The sequence below is a fragment of the Brassica napus genome, chromosome A7, assembly GCF_020379485.1.
Source record: "Brassica napus cultivar Da-Ae chromosome A7, Da-Ae, whole genome shotgun sequence".
Classification (NCBI taxonomy): domain Eukaryota; kingdom Viridiplantae; phylum Streptophyta; class Magnoliopsida; order Brassicales; family Brassicaceae; genus Brassica; species Brassica napus.
The window spans coordinates 913,671-935,604 of record NC_063440.1 but is presented as its reverse complement, the minus strand read 5'-3'; the positions used below and the strand labels follow the sequence as shown (position 1 = coordinate 935,604).

The 21,934-nt window shown below is 36.7% G+C and overlaps 1 protein-coding gene, 1 long non-coding RNA gene and 1 other non-coding gene across 13 annotated transcripts; 2 read left to right on the top strand and 1 right to left on the bottom strand.

The window, feature by feature from the left end:
• The first annotated feature begins 3,831 nt into the window (after positions 1–3,831).
• Positions 3,832–3,938, top strand: LOC125576842. Its single transcript, XR_007315265.1, has one exon. It is a non-coding gene; the product is annotated as a small nucleolar RNA R71 (small nucleolar RNA).
• Positions 3,939–15,619: 11,681 nt separating this feature from the next.
• On the bottom strand, positions 15,620–19,049 carry LOC111199281. 10 transcript variants are annotated; one of them, XR_007315077.1, is made up of 9 exons: positions 18,656–19,049; positions 18,461–18,564; positions 18,257–18,378; positions 18,098–18,159; positions 17,744–18,005; positions 17,593–17,640; positions 16,684–17,449; positions 16,267–16,536; positions 15,620–15,953 (listed from the first exon to the last, which is right to left on the bottom strand). It is a non-coding gene; the product is annotated as an uncharacterized LOC111199281 (long non-coding RNA). The 10 variants fall into 10 exon arrangements; XR_007315080.1 differs by having other exon boundaries at positions 17,762–18,005; positions 18,656–19,048; XR_007315076.1 differs by having other exon boundaries at positions 17,868–18,005; positions 18,656–19,047.
• Positions 19,050–19,333: 284 nt separating this feature from the next.
• LOC106356751 (DNA repair protein recA homolog 3, mitochondrial) lies at positions 19,334–21,758 on the top strand. 2 transcript variants are annotated; one of them, XM_013796475.3, is made up of 8 exons: positions 19,334–19,588; positions 19,708–19,765; positions 19,905–20,122; positions 20,269–20,356; positions 20,445–20,626; positions 20,718–20,864; positions 20,939–21,073; positions 21,148–21,758. In XM_013796475.3, exons 1-8 carry the CDS (start codon positions 19,532–19,534, stop codon positions 21,559–21,561), a joined length of 1,299 nt encoding a protein of 432 aa, XP_013651929.2. In that variant the 5' UTR covers positions 19,334–19,531; the 3' UTR covers positions 21,562–21,758. The 2 variants fall into 2 exon arrangements, with proteins under 2 accessions (XP_013651929.2, XP_013651930.2); XM_013796476.3 differs by having other exon boundaries at positions 19,335–19,588; positions 20,445–20,617.
• The last annotated feature ends 176 nt before the right edge of the window (positions 21,759–21,934 follow it).

The following is a 21,934-nucleotide window of genomic DNA, read 5'->3' as shown; positions in this document are numbered from 1 at the left end:
GTCGCTCCAGAAGGTCGCTCCCGACGCGTTTTTTTGTGTCTCGACGCGTCAAAACGCGAGTGACTTGAGCTGGTCGCTCTGGCTGGTCGCTCTGGCTGGGAGTGACTTGAGGTAGTCGCTCTGGACTGGTCGCTCTGGCTGGGAGCGACCTCGGTAGGTCGCTCTGAGAGGTCACTCTGCGATGCTCGACCAGGATGGATATGCCTCTAGTAAATTGATCATAACTCCTTCATTACATCTCCAAATGACTTGAAACCACTTCCATTAGAAAGCTAACTCAATTTGCTGTGTCTCCACAAAATCTTAGCAACAGAAGATTTCTCTAAAGGCTCCATCCATGCTCATCTTTCACCTCCTTTTGGATCACAATGCTCCCAAACATCTCAAATCATTCCATGGCACACTCCAACACCTAATAAGGACAATGAATGCAAAATGCAACCTAGACATGGCTAAATCCTAATCTATATGATGAAAATGCTCATGGATGAATGGATAAAACAATGTAAATATGCAAGATATCAACTCCCCCAAACTTGTTCTTTTACTTGTCCACAAGTGAACTTTCTAGAACTCATAAGGAGAGAGGTTGAAGGTGGGAGCACATAGCCAAAAGAAACACAACTAGCACACTCTCTTATTACACTCTAGCTTCTCTAGGCCTATCTTAACTCTTTTTGTTCTTACACTCATCATCAAGCATCCACACATTCAAATCAACCAACTCTCACATTCATTAAGCACAAAACATCAGGTGAATTCTTGCGAATGGTCAGTTGGTCCAAGTCATTTGGTTGAAAAAGGGAAGGCTTTTATTCAAGTGATTCAAGAGGTTCAAAACATATGATCTTTAAGGTGGTTTACTCTCAAAACAAGTAGCCTTGACATTGCACATAATATATCTAAGAAAGGGACCAACTCATGCATACAATGCTCAATCTCCATTGTTCTACCCTTTTCCCAAACATACAATCACACAATCATTCCCAATGTCAAACCCAACTCACATCTCTCACCAAAAGATCCTAAGAACTTTAACTCCTTCTCTTTGAAATCTACAAGGGATTTTTCACAACCTCAAAACATTTCTTAGCTCCTAACAACTTTGCTAGCCCCCTTTTTCTTTTCTTTTTTTTTTTTTTTTTTTTTTTCGTTTTTTTTTTTTTTTTTTTTTTTTTTAGGCTGGGGGCCAAGACTTTTCAAAACTTGAGCTAGAGGCTTCTATACTTATCCCAATAAAACAATTCACTTAAGCACAAAGAGTCTATTCTTTTCCTTTTTCATTTCTCCCAAATCATAATCACAACACTCACCCCCACCTATAGCTAGACAATAGAGTGTCCAATCTAGCAAGAATGAAGATCAAGCATTGTCGTTCCCGATACTCTCAACATTATGCACATGTAAGACTTTCCGAAAAAGGCCTCACTCATCAAACAATGAAAGCTTAAAAGGAGGAAAAGGTTTTGGGAGTGGTCTACCACTAGAGTTTGTCAAAAAAGATTGGCATAAAAGATGTGACAACTCAAGTGTGTATAGCCATGACTCAGTACACAAGGGACCATGAGCAAGAAGCATTAAGTTCGTTCAGTTCAAATAAGGTTGTAGTTGGCTTCAAAGACTGAGTTTCAGCAATCAACAAGTTTCAGGAAGAGTTTTCAAGGCTCGAAACATACAAGTCTTTTTGAGAGGTGCAAAAGCTAGTCAAGTGCAACGTAGTGTTCTTTACAAGGCATTCAAATCATTGCTCCCAATGCAAGTGAATGCAACCTATATGCTCTAGACTCTCCTAAAAATGCAAATGATGCAAACTAAATGATTGATTTTTTTTTTTTTATCTATGCAAATAGGTATGCCATGCATGACTCAATGAAACAACATCAAAGCAAACATGATCAAATACTTGGTACCTCCCCCAAACTTGAGTGACACAGTCTCTGTGTCGTCAAGTAGAGAGAGAGATACCGAAAAGAAGACTAATATGCAAAAATGAAATGGTATATACAAGGGAGTGTGGTGGGTTACCTTCTATAGGGAATGAGTAGAGGGAGATGCTCCCTCCTCGTCGTCCTCAGGTGGTAACTCTTCAAGGTGCTCATCAGCAGGAGTGCCCATCTCTTCAATGTAGAAGGCTTGCCCGAACACAGTTGGTTTCCTCATTTTCCTCTTGATGTCAAAGTGGAGGATGTTCTCTTTACCCAAATGGAGATCAATCGTGCCCTCCTTCACATTAACAATAGCTCCTGCTGTAGCTAAGAATGGCCTTCCTAGAATCAATGGATCTTGAGCCTCCTCACCCATCTCAAGCACCACAAAATCTGTAGGTATCTCATACCTTCCAATCTTCACAGGGAGGTCCTCTAAGATGCCCACAGGATACTTCACTGAACGATCAGCTAACACCAGAGAGAGTCTACACTTCTTGTACTGAGTGAATCCAAGCTTCTTTGCAACAGACAAAGGCATCAAGCTGACACTAGCTCCCAAATCGCAGAGACATTTCTCAAATACCATAGGTCCAAGAGCACAAGGTAGTGTGAAGCTTCCTGGATCCTCTAACTTCTCGGGAACATCAAGCCTCTGGATGATGGCACTGCACTCATGGGTAAGAATCATCATGCCTTCCATCTCCTTCTTCTTTGCAGCTACAGCATCTTTCAAGAACTTGCTGTATTGAGGAGTCAACATGAAAGCATCGATGATGGGCATTGCAGCCTGAGCTTCACTCATTTGCTTCTCAAACAGAGCCTTGTACTTCTCTAGCAGCTGCTTCTTGAATCTACCAGGGAATGGAAGTTTGGGTTCATAGGGAGGAGGAACAAAAGAACTTTCACTTGCTGGAGTAACAACTTCACCATCATTTACTGTCTTCTTCTCTTCCCCAACCTTTCCTTTACCTTTGGCTTCCACTATCTTCTCCAAGATCTCGTCATTGATCTTCTCATCAACAATCACCACTTCATCATCTATGTTGATGGCAACCCCCTCACCTAGTTTCTCAGCATCCTTGGTGAGGGTTCTAGGAGGTAACTGCTTACCACTCCTAAGGGTGATAGCTTTGGCCTCCTTGGGATTTTGGTCAGACTTTCCAGGTAGAGATCCTTGCTGGCGATTCTGGTGAGTGTTCATGGAAGCAAATTGATTCTCTAAATTCCTGACTGTAGAAGCAAGGTGTGAGAATTTGTTGTTGAGCTCATTGTAGCTCCCATCAATCTTGGTATGAAGGTTCTTCAACTCATAACCAATATGCTTCTCACTTCTAGTCTGAGACTCCAAGATTTGCTTCAGTAAGGTATCAGTGCTGCTCTCTTGAGGAGCAGAGGAACCAGACGAGGGGTTTTGCTGAGGCTGATAGCTGCTTTGCTGGTTGTTTCTTGGCGGATAGCCACTCTGTTGGTTGTTGGAATAGGACTTCTGTTGGTAGGTGTTGTACTGAAAGTTGGGTTCTTTCTTGTACCAGCTACCATTGTTGTTGATGAAACACAGCTCTTCCTGACCTTCCAAACCCTCAACTTCATGGACAATAGCTGGTGTCTCTTGGCTTGGGTTGCCGACAAAGTGCAGCTGCTCTTGGGTAGCTTTATCAGCAAGGAGGATGTCTATCTTATCCTGTAGAGCTTTCAACTCCTTCCTCGTTGCTTATCATCTGTTCTACTGCTTCTGTCGTGGTCTCCACTGTAGACTGCATCACTCTTTACCATGTTGTCAACCAGCTCTTCTGCATCCTCCTCAGTTCTCCCCAAGAAGAACCCATTGCTAGCTGTATCCAGTCTGGCTCTGTACTTAGGAAGAGCACCACGGTAGAATGTGCTCAGCAAGCTCTCCTTAGAAAAGCCATGGTGTGGGCATTGAGCTTGGTAGCCCTTGAATCTCTCCCAGGCTTCACTGAAGCCTTCCAAGTTCTTCTGTTGAAAGCTGGAAATCTCGTTTCTCAGCTTAGCAGTTCTTGAAGTAGAGAAGAACTTCTCCAAGAATGCTTTCTTGCAGTCATCCCAAGTAGTGATGGAGTCACTGGGTAGAGACTTCTCCCACTGACGTGCCTTATCCCCAAAGAGAAAGGGAATAGCTTGAGCTTTAAGGCATCTTCGGACACACCATTGGTTTTTGACAACCCACAGTAGCTGTCGAACCTGTCCAAGTGATCAAATGGATCCTCTAGAGCCAAGCCATGATACTTGTTGTTCTCGATCACGTTGAGGAGTCCTGATTTGATCTCAAAGTTGTTGGCTGCCACAGCGGGTGCTCGGATTCCCAATCTATGACCATGAATGTTGGGGCGGTCGTAAGTGCCAATGGGTCGAGCTGCTCGCTGTTGGTTTTGAGGTATGTCTCCCATATCAGTACTCAATCTCTGCAAGTGAGCCTGTTGCTCTTCTTCTCTTCTATTTCTAGCACACTCTCTCTCTAAAGCTCTGATGTCTGCAGCTATTGGAACTAGGTTTGATGGACCCCTGCTCCTCAAGTTCATACACCTGTAGATTAAAGGGAGGTGAAGAAAGAGAATCAGTAACAAAAGAAAATAAAAATGACTTAGTCTCAAGCAAGTGACTAAATCTCAATGTTCAAATCTACTCAGAATTTGGCAACGGCGCCAATTTGATGTTAGGAGTTTTCAAGGCTCCTAAGACAAATGTTGTAGTATAAAAGATTGTCGAACCAGTTCTGAGGGATATCAAAGCACTGAGAATGCAAGTACTCACTTAATCTAAGTGCAACTAATGATTTAGATGAGTTTTAAACTATGAATAAAACTAAAAAGCGATAACAGAATGATACTTTCTTGACTAAGGGAAAAGAGAACTCATGGGCATAGGGATTAGACCTTGGGTGATCAAGTATCGAACTAAGGATGGCAAATGATCAATCAAACTATCAACCTTAAGCCTAGACACAATTCTAAGCAAGCTCTATGTCTAGATGAATGCTCATTTGCTAACACATCTCAAACATCAAATGTCTTTGGTTGAATAATATGAAAGCAATCATTACTAACAAGTCTATTAGCTATCTTAGCACCTTTAACAACAAATGTCTTTGGCAAAGTATACTAAAAGCCTAGGAGAGTTGTCTCGGGCATTTCATCGAACACCTTTCGGGTGAGAAATGCCTAAGGATCAACAACTGAGTGGCCAACTCAGAAGATGCATTATGATTACTCTACTAGCAAGGAAATATGAATGATCTACACTAAAACATCCTAGCTCTAACCTAATCACCCTTAATCTCCCTAACCCATGAATTCAAAAGGTGATTACTCACTAATCTCCATGATTCCTCTTAAACCCATATTGGATTCTAGATTAACCATGTAGAGAAATAGATAAGAAATCAACAAGAACACAAGATGAAAGCAATGAAATCTGAATCAAAAGAGGTTTTATTTACTAGTTCTTCTCTAGAAAAGAGATTATCTTGCCTCTCATGGCGTACAAAAGTACTTAACTTAGGTTTAGAAAGTGTAAAACATCAAAACAAATGACCAAAAGGCCCCTGAAATAACATAAAAATCGTCCAAGCAAAACACGCGGAGCGACCTAGCATAGTCGCTCCAGAAGGTCGCTCCCGACGCGTTTTTTTGTGTCTCGACGCGTCAAAACGCGAGTGACTTGAGCTGGTCGCTCTGGCTGGTCGCTCTGGCTGGGAGTGACTTGAGGTAGTCGCTCTGGACTGGTCGCTCTGGCTGGGAGCGACCTCGGTAGGTCGCTCTGAGAGGTCACTCTGCGATGCTCGACCAGGATGGATATGCCTCTAGTAAATTGATCATAACTCCTTCATTACATCTCCAAATGACTTGAAACCACTTCCATTAGAAAGCTAACTCAATTTGCTGTGTCTCCACAAAATCTTAGCAACAGAAGATTTCTCTAAAGGCTCCATCCATGCTCATCTTTCACCTCCTTTTGGATCACAATGCTCCCAAACATCTCAAATCACTCCATGGCACACTCCAACACCTAATAAGGACAATGAATGCAAAATGCAACCTAGACATGGCTAAATCCTAATCTATATGATGAAAATACTCATGGATGAATGGATAAAACAATGTAAATATGCAAGATATCAATGCACCACCAACCCATATTCTCGGTCCATTAGGGGATGACATAATAAGTTTCTTTTAGAGGCAGCAATGGACAATGTTTTCAGTTATAGTCCTTGTCTTAGGACTTTCTCAAACTGTACCATTCAAATAACTGAAAACAGAAAAGTCTTTGGTCTTTAAGACTTGTAAGCCGTGGGTAATAAACCTTGTCTTTGTCAAGACATGTGTAAGCCGTGGGTAAAAATCTTTGTAAGCTGTGGGTAAGAAATCTGTTTTCAGTTATAGTCTTTTGTCTTAAGACTTAGCCGCATGCTCTTATATGCCATCTCCTAACGCCCTTCTTTATACATGCACCACCAACCCATATTCTCGGTCCATTAGGGGATGACATAAGTTTCTTTTAGAGGCAGCAAGGGACAATGTTTTCAGTTATAGTCCTTGTCTTAGGACTTTCTTAAACTGTGCCATTCATATAACTGAAAACAAAAAAGTCTTTGGTCTTTAAGACTTGTAAGCCGTGGGTAATAAATCTTTGTCTTTGTCAAAACATGTGTAAGCCGTGGGTAAAAAATCTTTGTAAGCCGTAGGTAAGGAATCTGTTTTCAGTTATAGTCTTTTGTCTTAAGACTGAGCCGCATGCTCTTATTTGCCATCCCCTAACGCCCTTCTTTATACATGCACCACCAACCCATATTCTCGGTCCATTAGGGGATGAAATAAGTTTCTTTTAGAGGCAGCAAGAGACAGTGTTTTCAGTTATAGTCCTTGTCTTAGAACTTTCTCAAACTGTACCATTCAAATAACTGAAAACAGAAAAGTCTTTGGTCTTTAAGACTTGTAAGCCGTGGGTAATAAATCTTTGTCTTTGTCTAAGACATGTGTAAGTCGTGGTAATAAATCTTTGTAAGCCCGTGGATAAGGAATCTGTTTTCAGTTATAGTCTTTTGTATTAAGACTGAGCCGCATGCTCTTATTTGCCATCCCCTAACGCTCTTCTTTATACATGCACCACCAACCTATATTCTCGGTCTATTAGGGGATGACATAAGTTTCTTTTAGAGGCAGCAAGGGACAATGTTTTCAGTTATAGTCCTTGTCTTAGGACTTTCTCAAACTGTACCATTTAAATAACTGAAAACATAAACGTCTTTGGTCTTTAAGACTTGTAAGCCGTGGGTAATAAATCTTTGTCTTTGTCTAAGACATGTGTAAGCCGTGGGTAATAAATCTTTGTAAGTCGTGGGTAAGGAATCTGTTTTCAGTTATAGTCTTTTGTCTTAAGACTGAGCCGCATGCTCTTATTTGCCATCCCCTAACGCCCTTCTTTATACATGCACCACCAACCCATATTCTCGGTCCATTAGGGGACGGCATAAGTTTCTTTTAGAGGCAGCAAGGGACAATGTTTTCAGTTGTAGTCCTTGTCTTAGGACTTTCTCAAACTGTACCATTCAAATAACTGAAAACAAAAAAAAGTCTTTGGTCTTTAAGACTTGTAAGCCGTGGGTAATAAATCTTTGTCTTTGTCTAAGATATGTGTAAGCCGTGGGTAATAAATCTTTGTAAGCCGTGGGTAAGGAATCTGTTTTCATTTATAGTCTTTTGTCTTAAGACTGAGCCGCATGCTCTTATTTGCCATCCCCTAACGCCCTTCTTTATACATGCACCACCAACCCATATTTTCGGTCCATTAGGGGATGACATAAGTTTCTTTTAGAGGCAGCAAGGGACAATGTTTTCAGTTATAGTCCTTGTCTTAGGACTTTCTCAAACTGTACCATTCAAATAACTGAAAACAGAAAAGTCTTTGGTCTTTAAGACTTGTAAGCCGTGGGTAATAAATCTTTGTCTTTGTCAAGACATGTGTAAGCCGTGGGTAAAAATCTTTGTAAGCCGTGGGTAAGGAATCTGTTTTCAGTTATAGTCTTTTGTCTTAAGCCTGAGCCGCATGCTCTTATTTGCCATCCCCTAACGCCCTTCTTTATACATGCACCACCAACCCATATTCTCGGTCCATTAGGGGATGAAATAAGTTTCTTTTAGAGGCAGCAAGAGACAGTGTTTTCAGTTATAGTCCTTGTCTTAGAACTTTCTCAAACTGTACCATTCAAATAACTGAAAACAGAAAAGTCTTTGGTCTTTAAGACTTGTAAGCCGTGGGTAATAAATCTTTGTCTTTGTCTAAGACATGTGTAAGTCGTGGTAATAAATCTTTGTAAGCCCGTGGATAAGGAATCTGTTTTCAGTTATAGTCTTTTGTATTAAGACTGAGCCGCATGCTCTTATTTGCCATCCCCTAACGCTCTTCTTTATACATGCACCACCAACCTATATTCTCGGTCTATTAGGGGATGACATAAGTTTCTTTTAGAGGCAGCAAGGGACAATGTTTTCAGTTATAGTCCTTGTCTTAGGTTTTGCTAAATGGGCTTCTTTACGAAAATAAAAAAGAACTGGCCCTAGGGTTTCCATCGCTTCAGTCTTATCTGAGAAAGAGAGCGTGATCCTTTGGGTTTCCACAAACAATTGGAAGAGCGATCATCAGAAGAAGACAAAGAAGACGAGAGCGCCAAAGCTTCGTCAGGGCCTTCTAATCTGATGCTCGGCATTAACTATAAGAAGACAAGCTCACTCGATCTCTAACGTCCTCTCCGCAACTACATTGCTTTCACTTAGTCCGAGCGCCCAAGCTCAGCTTCTAGAAGACGATCTAGAAACCCTAATGAACTTCCCCTCTGATATAGAACGTGTTAGCGATCCTCTCCCTCCGCCCGAAGAGACCTTCACATTTCTTATTACAAAACTCTCTGCCTTTTAGAGACACCATTCCCAATCTCCCCGGAGAAGCATAACGTCAACGCTGTCTCTTTCCAATGGTATGATACCTTCAAGCAAAAGCAAAAAGTCACTTAGCAGAACATTTATTTTGAGAAAGCAAGTTTAATTTTTTTTAATGTATTTTAGTTTTACTGGAACAAAAATATTGAGAGATGAAAAACATTTGACTTTGGTTTAGATACTGAGACATTAGATAAGACTTTTGCAAAACCAACACTTGGTTCAGCCTTTTGATGATTGGTTAAATGCAGGCAACAGAGGAGGTGATGGGTTTTTATCAGAGGAAGAGATAAGGGCTTGCAATAATGAAATGCTTGAGACCGATGATATGCAGCAGCTGCTGAGACTCTTTAGCATAAGTGGTGGTGGTAGTGGTGGCCCGCAAACTCCAATGAACATGGGGGAAGATGGGTTTGGGTTCCACTCTTTTGGTCAGTCTTCTTCAATGGGTTTGGGTTCCACTAGCTTTTTCATGTGTTATCTTTATCTATGTCTTTATACTAGATGTTTGAGGTGTTTTAGTCCGGTTGTGGGTATAACCAAACTGCAGTAGCAGAGAATTTCTTAGATTTCCAGTGGAAGACTACACATGAGGTTACTATGCTTGATCAACAAATGTTACTGTGGAAGAGAATTTTGCAGAGGTTGAGCTTTGTTTGCTGCTCTTCATGGGTGCGGTATTGAGAGGTAATGTCTTACCTTCTGGTTCTTTGTTCAAAGATGACTTTCCATAACTGTTTCAGATAACAATATTGTCCCTCTCTCCATCAATATTTGCATTCACAGAAGAACCATACTCTTCTTTCAAAAAAGATTTCCGAACATCCAAGTTCAGGAGTGCTCTCTTTTATAGATGAGACCAGTTTCCTCTTCTCAACAATCTAAAAGGTAACAAGATATAAAAATTGATAGAATCTTAAATATGTATGTCTTATATGATTCAATACTTCTAAGCCTGAAACTACTCAAGATCAGCTTCCAAAACAAATTAAAATAGAAATAATCTTCAAGTTCACTCAGATTCTTGTACAATCACCATGTTTTCATCCTTACTTTACCTAATATTTTTTATTTGCTTCCATTTGATATATTTACATCTTTACCTTTGATTTCCTTAGTAATCAGCCTTGGCAAGGCCTTTCGTACAGGTACCAAAAATCTGAATTATGGCAAGATCAGTGCAATGATAAGGCTTACACATGTTGAGGTACTAGCTACTGATTTGTTTAGAGTTGTATTGAGAAACTTGTGTAGAATTAGCCAAAGATGTTGTTTTAAATTAAGGTAGTAGAAGAGTCTCTACCCAAAGAAATTTGTGCATATATATAATCTTCTTCTCCATTGGCAGGTTCACTTTAAATTATTTCCACCTGAGTTCACATCATACTTTTTATGTGTACTACAATTGCAGTTTGAAGACGAACAATATTATCCATAACTATATAGGCTTTTCAAGGATTTTTTTGTTTGACGGTTGTGAGAAATCTATATTTTTGTAACTTTTCATGTAGATTATGCTCGAAGATTCTTTCATTTAAAATAAAACAATTGTTTCCTTTTATATTTGCAGGTTATTAGTTGCATGGGTTTGATTGAAAAGAACCTGAAGTTTCATATATATTAAGAGTTTTATTTCATTTAATCTTCAAGAAAATTTCATCGCGATCATCTTTATATTCCAATAGTTAGTCTTAAACCAGCTTTGAATCCTTATGTGCCATATGGGGAGAGACTAGATAAACGTACAAGTAAACTTATAATTGTATCACCCGCATATGCAATAACTATTAGCATATATTGTGCCAATAGTTAGTTAATTTTATTTCTTGGACTTTATTGTATGCAAATAAAGTGTTGGCCATTTAGTCCACCGTAAACGTTTGTCTCAGTTTAGCTTTTGGCGATAAGTCAATCCTTTAATGTTTTTCAAATTAATTATGATTGGTATCCAAAGCATAGTTCATCACAATTTTACAATACAAATTTTCGAAAATCAGTGACCACAACAAAAGAAAAAATCACAAACACGACTTACATACATTCATTAGATAGAATAACATCTATGTCCATGACCGAACCCGCGCTTGCGGGGGGTTCCACTCCTAGTTAGTATAATAATTTAACTTTCTTACAAAAAAAAAAGTATGAACTCCATCTCATATTTAAGAGGCGACATCCAATTGTTCTTTTAGTAATTTCTGTGAAAAACTAAAAATTAGTATAATAAACTTTTTCACAAAAAGAAAGGTAGGCACTTAAATTTAAGAGGAGCCATGCAAGTCTAAAATTTTTTAATTATTTCAAAAAGTCAATTGACGAGAGTAGGATAACCCGGGCGGTTAGACCAAAGAACTACTAACACCAATTGACAATCAAATGAATGGATTTGCATCTTTATATATTAAACTATATTTTGATGATAACCGATGTGGTTCTGTTATTATTTTTAGCCCACTTTTGCCTTTGGGCCTCGGTATTAAACGGAACAAGATAGGCCGTGGCCGTCCAATGTTGTTTGTGAACCCAACTAATTCAACAGCCTTTCTAACAAGGAGGCATATATTCTCTGAACCAGGTAAGGTACATTTTTGCTTTATTATCAGATCTCGCCTGTACAAAGAGGTTGCCTTGAAGTGTCTCCAGAAGCCCATGCTTGATAGTCTTTCGAGAGCTGAAAACGAGCAAAAGGGCATGTCAAGATTACTGCAGGGAGGATATGTCAGGAACCACAGTCTTTCTTGTTGCATTTTCTTCCCTGAGTTAGAATCAGATTTAGCATTTACACATTTAAAGTCTAAGATAATATTTCTCCTAATAATAAAGATAACATTTTCAATGTGTAATCCCAATTATTGGGCTTCTCTTTGTTGGCTTTGTAAAATTTCCATGGTTTGGTTGGATTGTATGAATGAAAAAGTTGACAACAAAAAAAAAACATAAAGATTGCTTTTAACTAGAAACTATGGTAAAAAAAGAAACTATGGTAACCATGTTCATTTTCTGAAATCCGGTTAAGATTTTGATCATCATCTTCCGTTGTCATTTATCCTAAGTAACAACCTTTGTTGTAAGATTGATTCTAATTTATAAATCCTGATGTTTTAATATGAACTAGACTTTGATCTGCGCGTCTGTGCGGGTGCATATTTTGAAAAATATGTTGATATTTGTTTTTCATGTAATTATTAGAGTTTGTCAAAATGAATCCGAGGAACATAACCAATATCGATCCGAAAATATAGTACCAAACCCGAACATAAATTGATTAAATATTCGAATTATTCAAAATTTTGTTATTTAGAGAATCAAATATGATCCGAACCGAAGTATCGGGTACCCGAATTTATCTAAAAATAGATTTATATACTTATATATATTAATTATTTTTAGATTTAATGTATATAAAACATCAAGAATGATACTTTTAAATTGGTTTAAATACTTGAAAAATATATATAGATAGTCAAAAGTAAATATCTGAAATAGTTAAAGTAAACTCAAATCACCAAAAATACTTAAAATAATTATTGATTCTGTATCCAAAATTTTGAATCGAGCCAATTGATATGTTAAGCTTAGGTATTCTGACATATGTTATTCAAATTTATAGGTAATATATTATTTTATTTATAGATTTTGAAAAATTTAAAATATATAATGATTTAAAACTTTAAAAATAGTTTGAACGGGTTATCCAAACCCGAACCAAATCCACAAAGATCTGAATCAAACTCAAACTAAAATTTAGAAAAATCCTAATATGGCTAACACCTTTGACTCCGAAAACCCGAAACGCAAACCGATCAGAACCAAACCCGTATGGGTACCCGAAAGCTCATCCCTACTCATTATTATATATTGTATATTGTCATCATATAATTAATTGTATTTTATACGTACCATCATATAATTAATGTATTTTATACGTACCATCATATAAATAATTACATATATTATATTTTTAAAACTTAATATGAAATATAAAAACCGTAATTTGAGTTGGTTATTCAAATTGGGCTTTGTATTTTATTTTTCTTATATATATTGACGACATTTTTCTATAATGGTTATTGAAAAATAGTTTAGTAAAAATCTATTTTTGAATGTATATTTTTGAATCAATTTTTGATATAAATCAAATTTGAATTATTATTTTGATTTGAAATATGTATATAAAGTTTAAATTTTGTTTTATGGCTAGTTTAGAAAAAAAAGTTTTAGGCAATTAGATTGACCTATTTTCGTATATTTTAAAACTGGTTCACTCTTATAATATGATGGACTTTCAATTTTTCTTAATAACATAAGTCCATTACTTTTTTTCTTAATACTACTATCCTTGTTTTTAAAAAAAAATATTTTTTTTTAAAAGACTGTGATCCATGTTTCCAAACACTCCAAATTTTTTTAATAGTCTTATTCAAGTCTCCAAACACTCCAATTTTGTACTTGAGTTTAAATAATAACTAGAACTTGATCCACGCTCCCGCACAGGTGCTTGATTTAATTTCTGTTTAACATAAAATCATAAACCACTGGTTTGATAATAAAAAATTCATACATATAGAGTAGAATATATTATTTTATTTTATAATATAGATGTTTGATAATATTTTTATTTATTTATACATAATATTATATTATTTTTATAACTTAATGCAATTTGATGTAAATGTACTATTCATATATTGACCTGTTGTTTTTTGTGAATTTATTTTCAAATGAAAAAAACATGCCTAAAATTTTAATTTTTGCATTAGTTTTCTATGAATTATTTTTAATTTTATGATATTTTGTTTTTAAAAAAATTGAACTCTCGAATTTTTTATATTTGATTAAACTAAATAAAGTAATACTATATTTAAAATTATTTTGTATAATATATTATATATTTCAGTTTGTGTGTTTTTATTTTCACTATAAAGAAACAACAACCATTGTAATTAATTAATTTAAATTGATATAAATGTAGTGACAAAATCTGTAAATAAAAAAATACAAGAGGCGATATGTCATTCATTATAAATGCAATAACTAAATGTGTAAATAAAAGAAAGTAATTAATCTGCTATCTATGTTTAATTAATATGCTATCCATGTTTAATTAATCTCCTATCTATGTTTCCAAACAATTCTCATTTATTTTTTTATCCTTGTTTTCAAACAGTACTAAAGGTATTTCAGTTTTAATAATATATATATATATATATATATATTGTTTTATTTCATCGCACACTCTAGGAGTTTACTTTCATGCGGCATATACAGAAATAATAATTTTAAATATAATATTTTTATTTTAAATAAAATTTTAGTTTACATTTAGATATTATTATTTTATATTTTAACTTCACCTGTTGAAAAATATAAAATCATAAATGTATTTTTCAGTATATTTATAAATAGAAAAAATATATTATTGTGATTTAAGAAAAATGGTACGTATCACAATTATATTGATGTTATGTTATTTTTTGAGATTGAATATAGTGATGGACATGCAAATGTTTTTTCACAAGTAATAGTAATGTTTAGGGGATTAAAACAACTAGAGATTTTTCCCGGGCTACGCCCGGGTGTTTTCATATATTTTAACTAAACTTAAATGATCATATAATTTTTTTTATAATGTATAATTGTAAAAAATATATTTTTGCTTATTTTCAGTTACTTGTCGCTAATTAAATATCATTACAATTGATATATACACCAGCTCCATTTGCTAAAAATTTCATGCAGAGTCTTTTCCTATTTGAAATACTCAAATAATCTTGATGGAAACTATCAAAGGTTATAGAACAAAAAATAAACTGTTTCTGTTTGAAAAATAATATGTTTTGTTTTACCGAGGTGACAGATTCGAATAATTAAGTTTGGTTACTGACCTAAAACTTTCACATAATTGAAGAAATAGGTGAAGTTTGGCTATGTTCTCTTTGATTGAATTCTTAATTCAAGAACATGAGATTGACGATGTTTTTCAAGAACATAAAATTGGCTATGTTCTCTATGTTTGAAAATTAGATTATATATCTAAAACATAAGTATTATAAACACTTCTTCAACCACTAAACGTAAAAAATGTATATATATAATATTTTTAATCCATATAGAATCATATTAATTATAGACGTATAAATAATTTTAATACTTTGGTTTCATATATTGTATAATATGTTAAATGTATTGGAAAGTAAGTTTGTATTGATAAATTTGTTGTACCAAATGATTTGTAAAGAGAGGACCTTTGTTTAAGCATATGTGTGGAAGAATTTATTTCTAAATTTTAAAGATATAATATATATAAGTTGTATGACTTTCAAAATTGTCAAAAAATAATATTGAAATTAATTTTAAAATGTTTATGGCTCTGTAAAACTCGGTTCTCTGATTAACTAAATTAATGATGTATTTCAAATATCAGTTAAAAATACAAAAACACAATCCACACTATTTATAATAGTAATGCACAGACTACGTGTCAAAGCTCATCATCATACGTTTTTCTTTAAGAAGATGAACCTTTATTTTTTTTATTAGAAGTATGTGTTTATTCTGCTATTGCTCATGAATCCATTTAATGTTTGTCAAAATTCCAACACATATTTTTGGAGGAGTTATGTTGCACCCAATGATCAAATAGCAAACCTTGAATATACGCAAGCTAGGTGTAAATCATATAATTTTTTTTTTTTGGAAAGAAATACAAAACGAAAAGAAAATGCGCCTCAGAGGTAGAAAATAATTAACTTTACCATGAATACATATTTTCCATGGTTGTTTTTTCATTTATACGAATTTACATTTTAGTTAGTGGGGCTGTGGGGGTGGACACTTCTTTTTGCCTATCAAATTTATCCAGTGACAATGAAGTAACAAACCTATTTCCAATTAACTATTACAGCTTATAAATTAAATTTTTAACTTGTTTGCAATCATTTATATAAAGCCACCGGGAGATAAAAAAGTCATCTTGGGACTGCTGGCATTTCATCAGCCATAATGTCTTCGAGGAGAGGGTTGATTCTCAGCGACGGGAGCACTTGGAGCAGATCCAGCAGTATAACAACTGCAACAACAACAACAACACGTGATTCTGATTACAGACAGGATAATAGCAAAAACATCAGCTATTTCACATCAGTGTTCAAATTGGCTAAAGAAAAAGCAAGCAACATCAAATGGGTACATCTCAACATCAAAGAACTGTATCATTGTAGCTATCTAATGAAAATAGCTTATGCATAGGAAATATGCATAAGATAATATATCTCAACACATTCCTATCAAATTTGTTAACAGCTTTCAGTCAACCAAACAACACAAATGGATGGAAAACTAAAAAGGAAACATAAGCAATTATATGTTAGTACAAAAATTACCCAAGATGTGAAGGAAGACTAAATCCATTTTAATGAGTGAACCTGGAACAAATAAAGTCAAAACAACTTTGTACAGGATAAGGTAGAACACCTAGAACATATAAAAGTATGTTTGATGAAAGGCAAAAATATTAGAGTGAAAGCAAAACAGTCCTCAAACCCATCATTTTTCATGGTTCCAACTTCCATTCTTGTGTGAGTCAGCTATATGACTCATATGGTTAGCTTGTGTTTTCTAGTCTTCATCATTCTCAAACTGCTCAAAACACGCTGCAACACAAAATCGATACAAAATAAAAAAGCAATCACGTAAAATGGTTACGTGTGGAAAATATACTCATGAGAAAAGATGAACATAGAAAAGATGCAGAGAAAAAAAGAAAACCTAAACATAGAAACAGAGAATCAAAAAGATACCTATCGAGTCGTTTCTTGATAGCGGAGAGAAGCTTGTAATTATCCTGATCGCTAGTGGCAAGAGCTTGACGAACAACCATCTCACGATCCGAACGATCAAGCTTCCTTACGTCAATCGTCTGCACGACGTTCCCGTCTGCTTAACCAGAAGTTTGCGACCGACGCAGAGTCGCTAAATGGCTCCCTTGTCTCTGCGACGGTAACCGTCCCATCGCAGCCCATCTCAGATCTTCTTCATCCTGCTCCACTGTCTCAGCATTCAACGGCCGCGCGAACGATTTTCTTCCCGTCTCGACGTCGATGTCCAAATACTCACTCCCATTGGAAGCAGCCGCCATTGATTATTCTCTTCTTCTTCTCCGAGGTCGATCATGATTTTGTTTTCTTCTTCTGCGATCTCTTAGAGATATTTTTCTGTTTATTTTGGGGTACAATGTTAAAATGTCACAAACTCAAATTAAAAATCAAACCCCCAAAGTTTCACTCCCTTCTCAAATTCGCCCCAACACTTTCTCCCTTGTCCTAGCAACTCAAGGAGGACTGATCAAGCGAGGATCAACCTCCGCCCTAGCCACACATCCCGGCACCTCCTTCGCCACCTCAACCTCACCTTTTCCAACCTCCATTGCCATGTCATCACCACCACCACTCCCGATCTTCTCCTCATCGTAATAAAGATGTACCTGATGGAGTACCACAGTTCTGATACTAACCAACTTTTAATGTGTACAGATAGGACTGTAGAAGTACTTCAGCTGCCCTCTACCTATCAGAACAAAGCTTTAAGAGTCAGTAAGGCAGCAATGGTGTGGCCACTAATCGACATATGGGTCACTGAAGTACAAATATACACATATTTGGATATTTTGAAAGAAGCAATGCAACACAAAAATGGAATTGAATCTTTACCAGCATATAACAACATACTATTTAAACATGGACTTGAATTAACCTCCTCTGCCAGTCCAAAATCAGCAATGTTAATAATGGGTTTAGAGAAACAGATTATTTTTGCAACAATCACACAGCACAAACATATATTGTTGACAAAAAATCTAACCACGATTGTTAGAGAGACCTAGTGGTTAAAATCAAAACTGTCAATCTTGATAATGGATGTCTGAAGTTTTGTATCAAGTGACCATGCTGATGATTGTTAGGGTGACCTCAAGGCTATCAATCACCTGGCTTAAGATCGCGGTTGATGTGTATCTAACACATGTAAGAATTGCTTTGAAAGGCTTGAAAGCACCATGTTCTGATATCATCTTCAACAGAAATTATTTTTGCCAACCCTTCATAAGCTGGTAAAATTTCCATTCCTGATCACATAAGAATGACATACAGTAATTTAGTTTCGTAAATTAGTGTCAGGAAATATCAAAATGCAAGCAAGAAGAAGTATAACACGTACTTAAAGACAAAGTATAGCTCGCCAAACATTATCAAAAGTCCATCACTAACCTCGTTGATTAACTTGTACATATAAGTTCAAAGCCAACTCATAAGCCACAAATTAAGTGACCAGATGCTAAAGATATCAAAAAATAATAATAAGAGCAATTTGAGTTACCTGTTGGCCGTCTTTCTGGTGAAACAAAGTGGCTTTATTTTATGTATGTTAATAACTTTTAAAAATTTATATAGCAACAATCTTCTAGTTGTTCGTAGCAAGAAGGACTGGAAGCAAACTCTCTATATATACAGAAGAAAGATATCGATCAACTTAAGATAAAAAAAAATGTAGTTTCATCATTGGCATGTATTGCATTCTTACCTCTAAAACAGACATCACCAGGCTGTATCAAATGGGTTTTTACGGATCCATAGAAACTTCTGATGAAGAAATCGACACAATCCACACGGCTTTTCTTTAGGGACCTTGTAGCACAGATTCATGTTGAGATGTAGTATAGGTTAGATGATAAAAAAAAAGCTATGAAATTCAGGGATTTAGAATATCAAGTCATACCTCTTTGCCCTAAATAACAGATCAAGCCCTATGAGGATCTTTCTTTTTGCAGGATTCGAAGCTGTAGATGGAGCCAATCAACCCCTTTTTTCTCATCCATGGAACTGGTGGTCGAAACAGTTGGAGCTTTAGTGGTGATTTTGCTGGATTCTTAGACATGGATGCGCTTGTTGATATTGCTGGAGCTTTGGTGCTAGATTTATTCAAAGCTTTGGATCTGGAAATCTGACTGTTTCTCATCCATGGAAGCTACCAGAGGAGATTTGGATTCGGGAGAGAGATGAAGAGTATGGATGAGTTGAAGCTTTTAATAGCTTTGATGGTGGTGGACTACGTTACACAATCGAAGTCTCCGACTTTTTGATTTTGGCGTTTGGGTTTTTTTTTTTATCAAGGCCTTTGGGTTTAGATCGAAACAAAACGTTATTACGTATTTTTTAGTGAGACCCACTTATTGCTGAAGTGGACATTTGAAAGTTTCCTATTGGCTAATTTTATAGTCTGACGTGGATGCCTTAAGCATTGAGCTTATTCTACTTTTAGTATAGGATAGATTTGGGCCAGTAAGTGGTCCGGTAATAATATTAAACTGAGACTACTTAAACCGATCAAATTAATCTATCGGTTATGATAAACCAAGGAGTAATAAATCGGGTTTATACTTCCCTTGGGAAAACAGAGGACAAAAACCTCCTCTCGCTTTGAAACGAGAGAGAACCTAAAACCCTAAAAGGTGCTCGCTTTTCTCTGCTTCTACAGTTGGAAACAACAGTGTTCGCATGAGTCCTCCTCTCTTCTGGGCAGCTTCGAATTCGCCATAGTATTCGAAATACTCTGTTTACCTCTACTTTGAAAAAGAAGAAGCTTTAGTTAGCAATGGCGGGGATTCTCCGAAACGCGTCTTTACTGAGACGCTCTCTCTTCTCCTCTGAGGTATTCATCTTCTTTCCCACTTGGGTTTTGCGAGAGAAATTACACACTCTGTTTGCTTAATTGGGTCTCAAATGTTGTATCTTTGTTGTCAAAGTTAATGGGTAATTGTTTTGAGTAAGGTGTTTACTAGAGCTGTGGTTGGCACATCGTCTCAGCATCGAGGTTTTGCTGCCAAAGGTTAGCTAAAGCTTTTACCTTTGTGTCTATTAAATTGATTTACTTGAAGTGTTTGATGGTTTTTGATAAAGCTATATCCTTTTTACTTTTCTGATTGCTTGGCTCACTGTCAAGGCATTGTTTTTGTTTCTTTTTGAAGCTAAGAAGAAGTCTAAGTCTGATGGAAATGCATCGTCTGAGGAAGGTATGTCGAAGAAGGAGATTGCTCTTCAGCAAGCACTTGATCAGATTACCAGTTCTTTTGGCAAAGGCTCCATCATGTGGCTCGGTCGTGCTGTTTCTCCCAGAGATGTCCCCGTTTACTCTACCGGGTCTTTTGCCCTCGATGTAGCACTAGGAGTTGGTGGCCTTCCTAAGGTATGATATTACTCCTTCCTCCAGAATATGTCTTCTTGTTATTTAGATTGGTACATAGATTGATTGGTCTGTGTATCCTTTGAAGAGTCCTGGACTCTCAGGTCTAGGTAGCTTCTTATTGTTATGCTTATGTACACTCAATATAGGGACGTGTTGTGGAGATATATGGTCCTGAAGCATCTGGGAAAACAACACTTGCTCTTCATGTTATTGCTGAAGCACAGAAACAAGGAGGTTATTGCCTTTTTCATTTAACTCTTCTGGTATGTTCGTTACAGAACCTCCATATTGTATTCTAAAAATATGATTCTTTGCTGTACAGGAACCTGTGTATTTGTAGATGCTGAGCATGCTCTTGACTCGTCACTTGCTAAGGCAATTGGTGTAAACACAGAGAATCTGCTTCTATCACAGCCTGATTGTGGTGAACAGGCCCTTAGTCTTGTAGACACTTTAATCCGAAGCGGTTCGGTTGATGTGATTGTTGTTGACAGTGTAAGTAAGGTGAATTCATTTAGGGTAGCTAATGGATGATGATTATGGTCCCGGCTCTATAGATCTCTCCTCACGGTTTCTTGTGATTTTGTTTCTACAGGTGGCTGCTCTTGTACCTAAAGGAGAACTTGAGGGAGAGATGGGTGATGCTCATATGGCTATGCAAGCCAGATTGATGAGCCAAGCTTTGCGTAAACTAAGCCACTCTTTGTCGTTGTCCCAAACACTTCTCATCTTTATAAATCAGGTATATAACTTGTGTAACTGAGATTTGTAGATAAGTTGTACCTCTTATGCGAATGTATCTTGTTTTCTGTTCAGGTGAGAGCAAAGCTTTCTACATTCGGAGGATTTGGAGGTCCAACAGAAGTAACATGTGGTGGGAATGCCTTGAAGTTTTATGCTTCTATGCGTCTGAATATCAGGCGAGTGGGACTTGTCAAGAAAGGCGAGGATGTAAGTATCCAAATATGAAATACCTACCATACTGCATCTGCTTGTGTTTTGAAACTGTATACTTGTGTGTGCAGACAATAGGAAGTCAAGTTGCTGTAAAGATAGTGAAGAACAAACTGGCACCACCGTTTAGAACAGCACAGTTTGAGCTTGAGTTTGGGAAAGGAATCTGCAAGGTCACGGAGATAATCGAACTGAGCATTAAGCACAAGTTCATAGCCAAAAACGGAACGTTCTACAATCTAAACGGGAAGAACTACCATGGGAAAGAGGCGTTGAAGAAGTTTCTGAGACTGAATGAACCTGTTCAAGAAGAGCTCATGACCAAGCTCAAAGAGAAGCTTATCGTTGATGAAGCTGCAGATAAGGAGTCTGAATCTGAGGAAGAAGAAGATTCTGGTCGAGTTTTGGTTTCTTCTGAGAGCACAGATGATGAAGCACCAGCTCCGGTTGTTGCTGCTGCTGCTGCTGCAGGAGTTGAATCATGATCAGTCACCTCCGGTTAAGGATAATATTCTACTTTTGGTTTAGTTTTTTTTCGGTTTAATGTGGATTGGGTTCGGTTTCACTCTCCCGTGTAATTTAGTGTGAGCTAATCTTTTTTATCTGATGTGACATGAATTAGATCTTGTACTTCGATTAAGATGTGCAACAGATATAAAGCACATAAAGATTTAACAATCAATCTAAGGCGTCATGATAATCAGAAGACAAGTGAAGGGTCACAACTTCTTATAGCTGCAATGACTTTTTAGTATAACCCAAGGTTCAGGACAATACTTCTATGCAACAGTGGTGATATTAGGCTTGACGGTTCGGGTTAGAATTGGGTCCGGATTTTTCGGATCTTAGAGGTTGGAT

Excerpts from the sequence above, each read along its gene's own strand:
- LOC106356751 (XM_013796475.3), top strand. The coding sequence starts at position 19,532 with ATGGCGGGGATTCTCCGAAACGCGTCTTTACTGAGACGCTCTCTCTTC. Across the intron at positions 19,589-19,707 it reads GCTCTCTCTTCTCCTCTGAG|GTGTTTACTAGAGCTGTGGT; the intron begins GTATTCATCTTC and ends GTTTTGAGTAAG. Across the intron at positions 20,123-20,268 it reads GAGTTGGTGGCCTTCCTAAG|GGACGTGTTGTGGAGATATA; the intron begins GTATGATATTAC and ends CACTCAATATAG.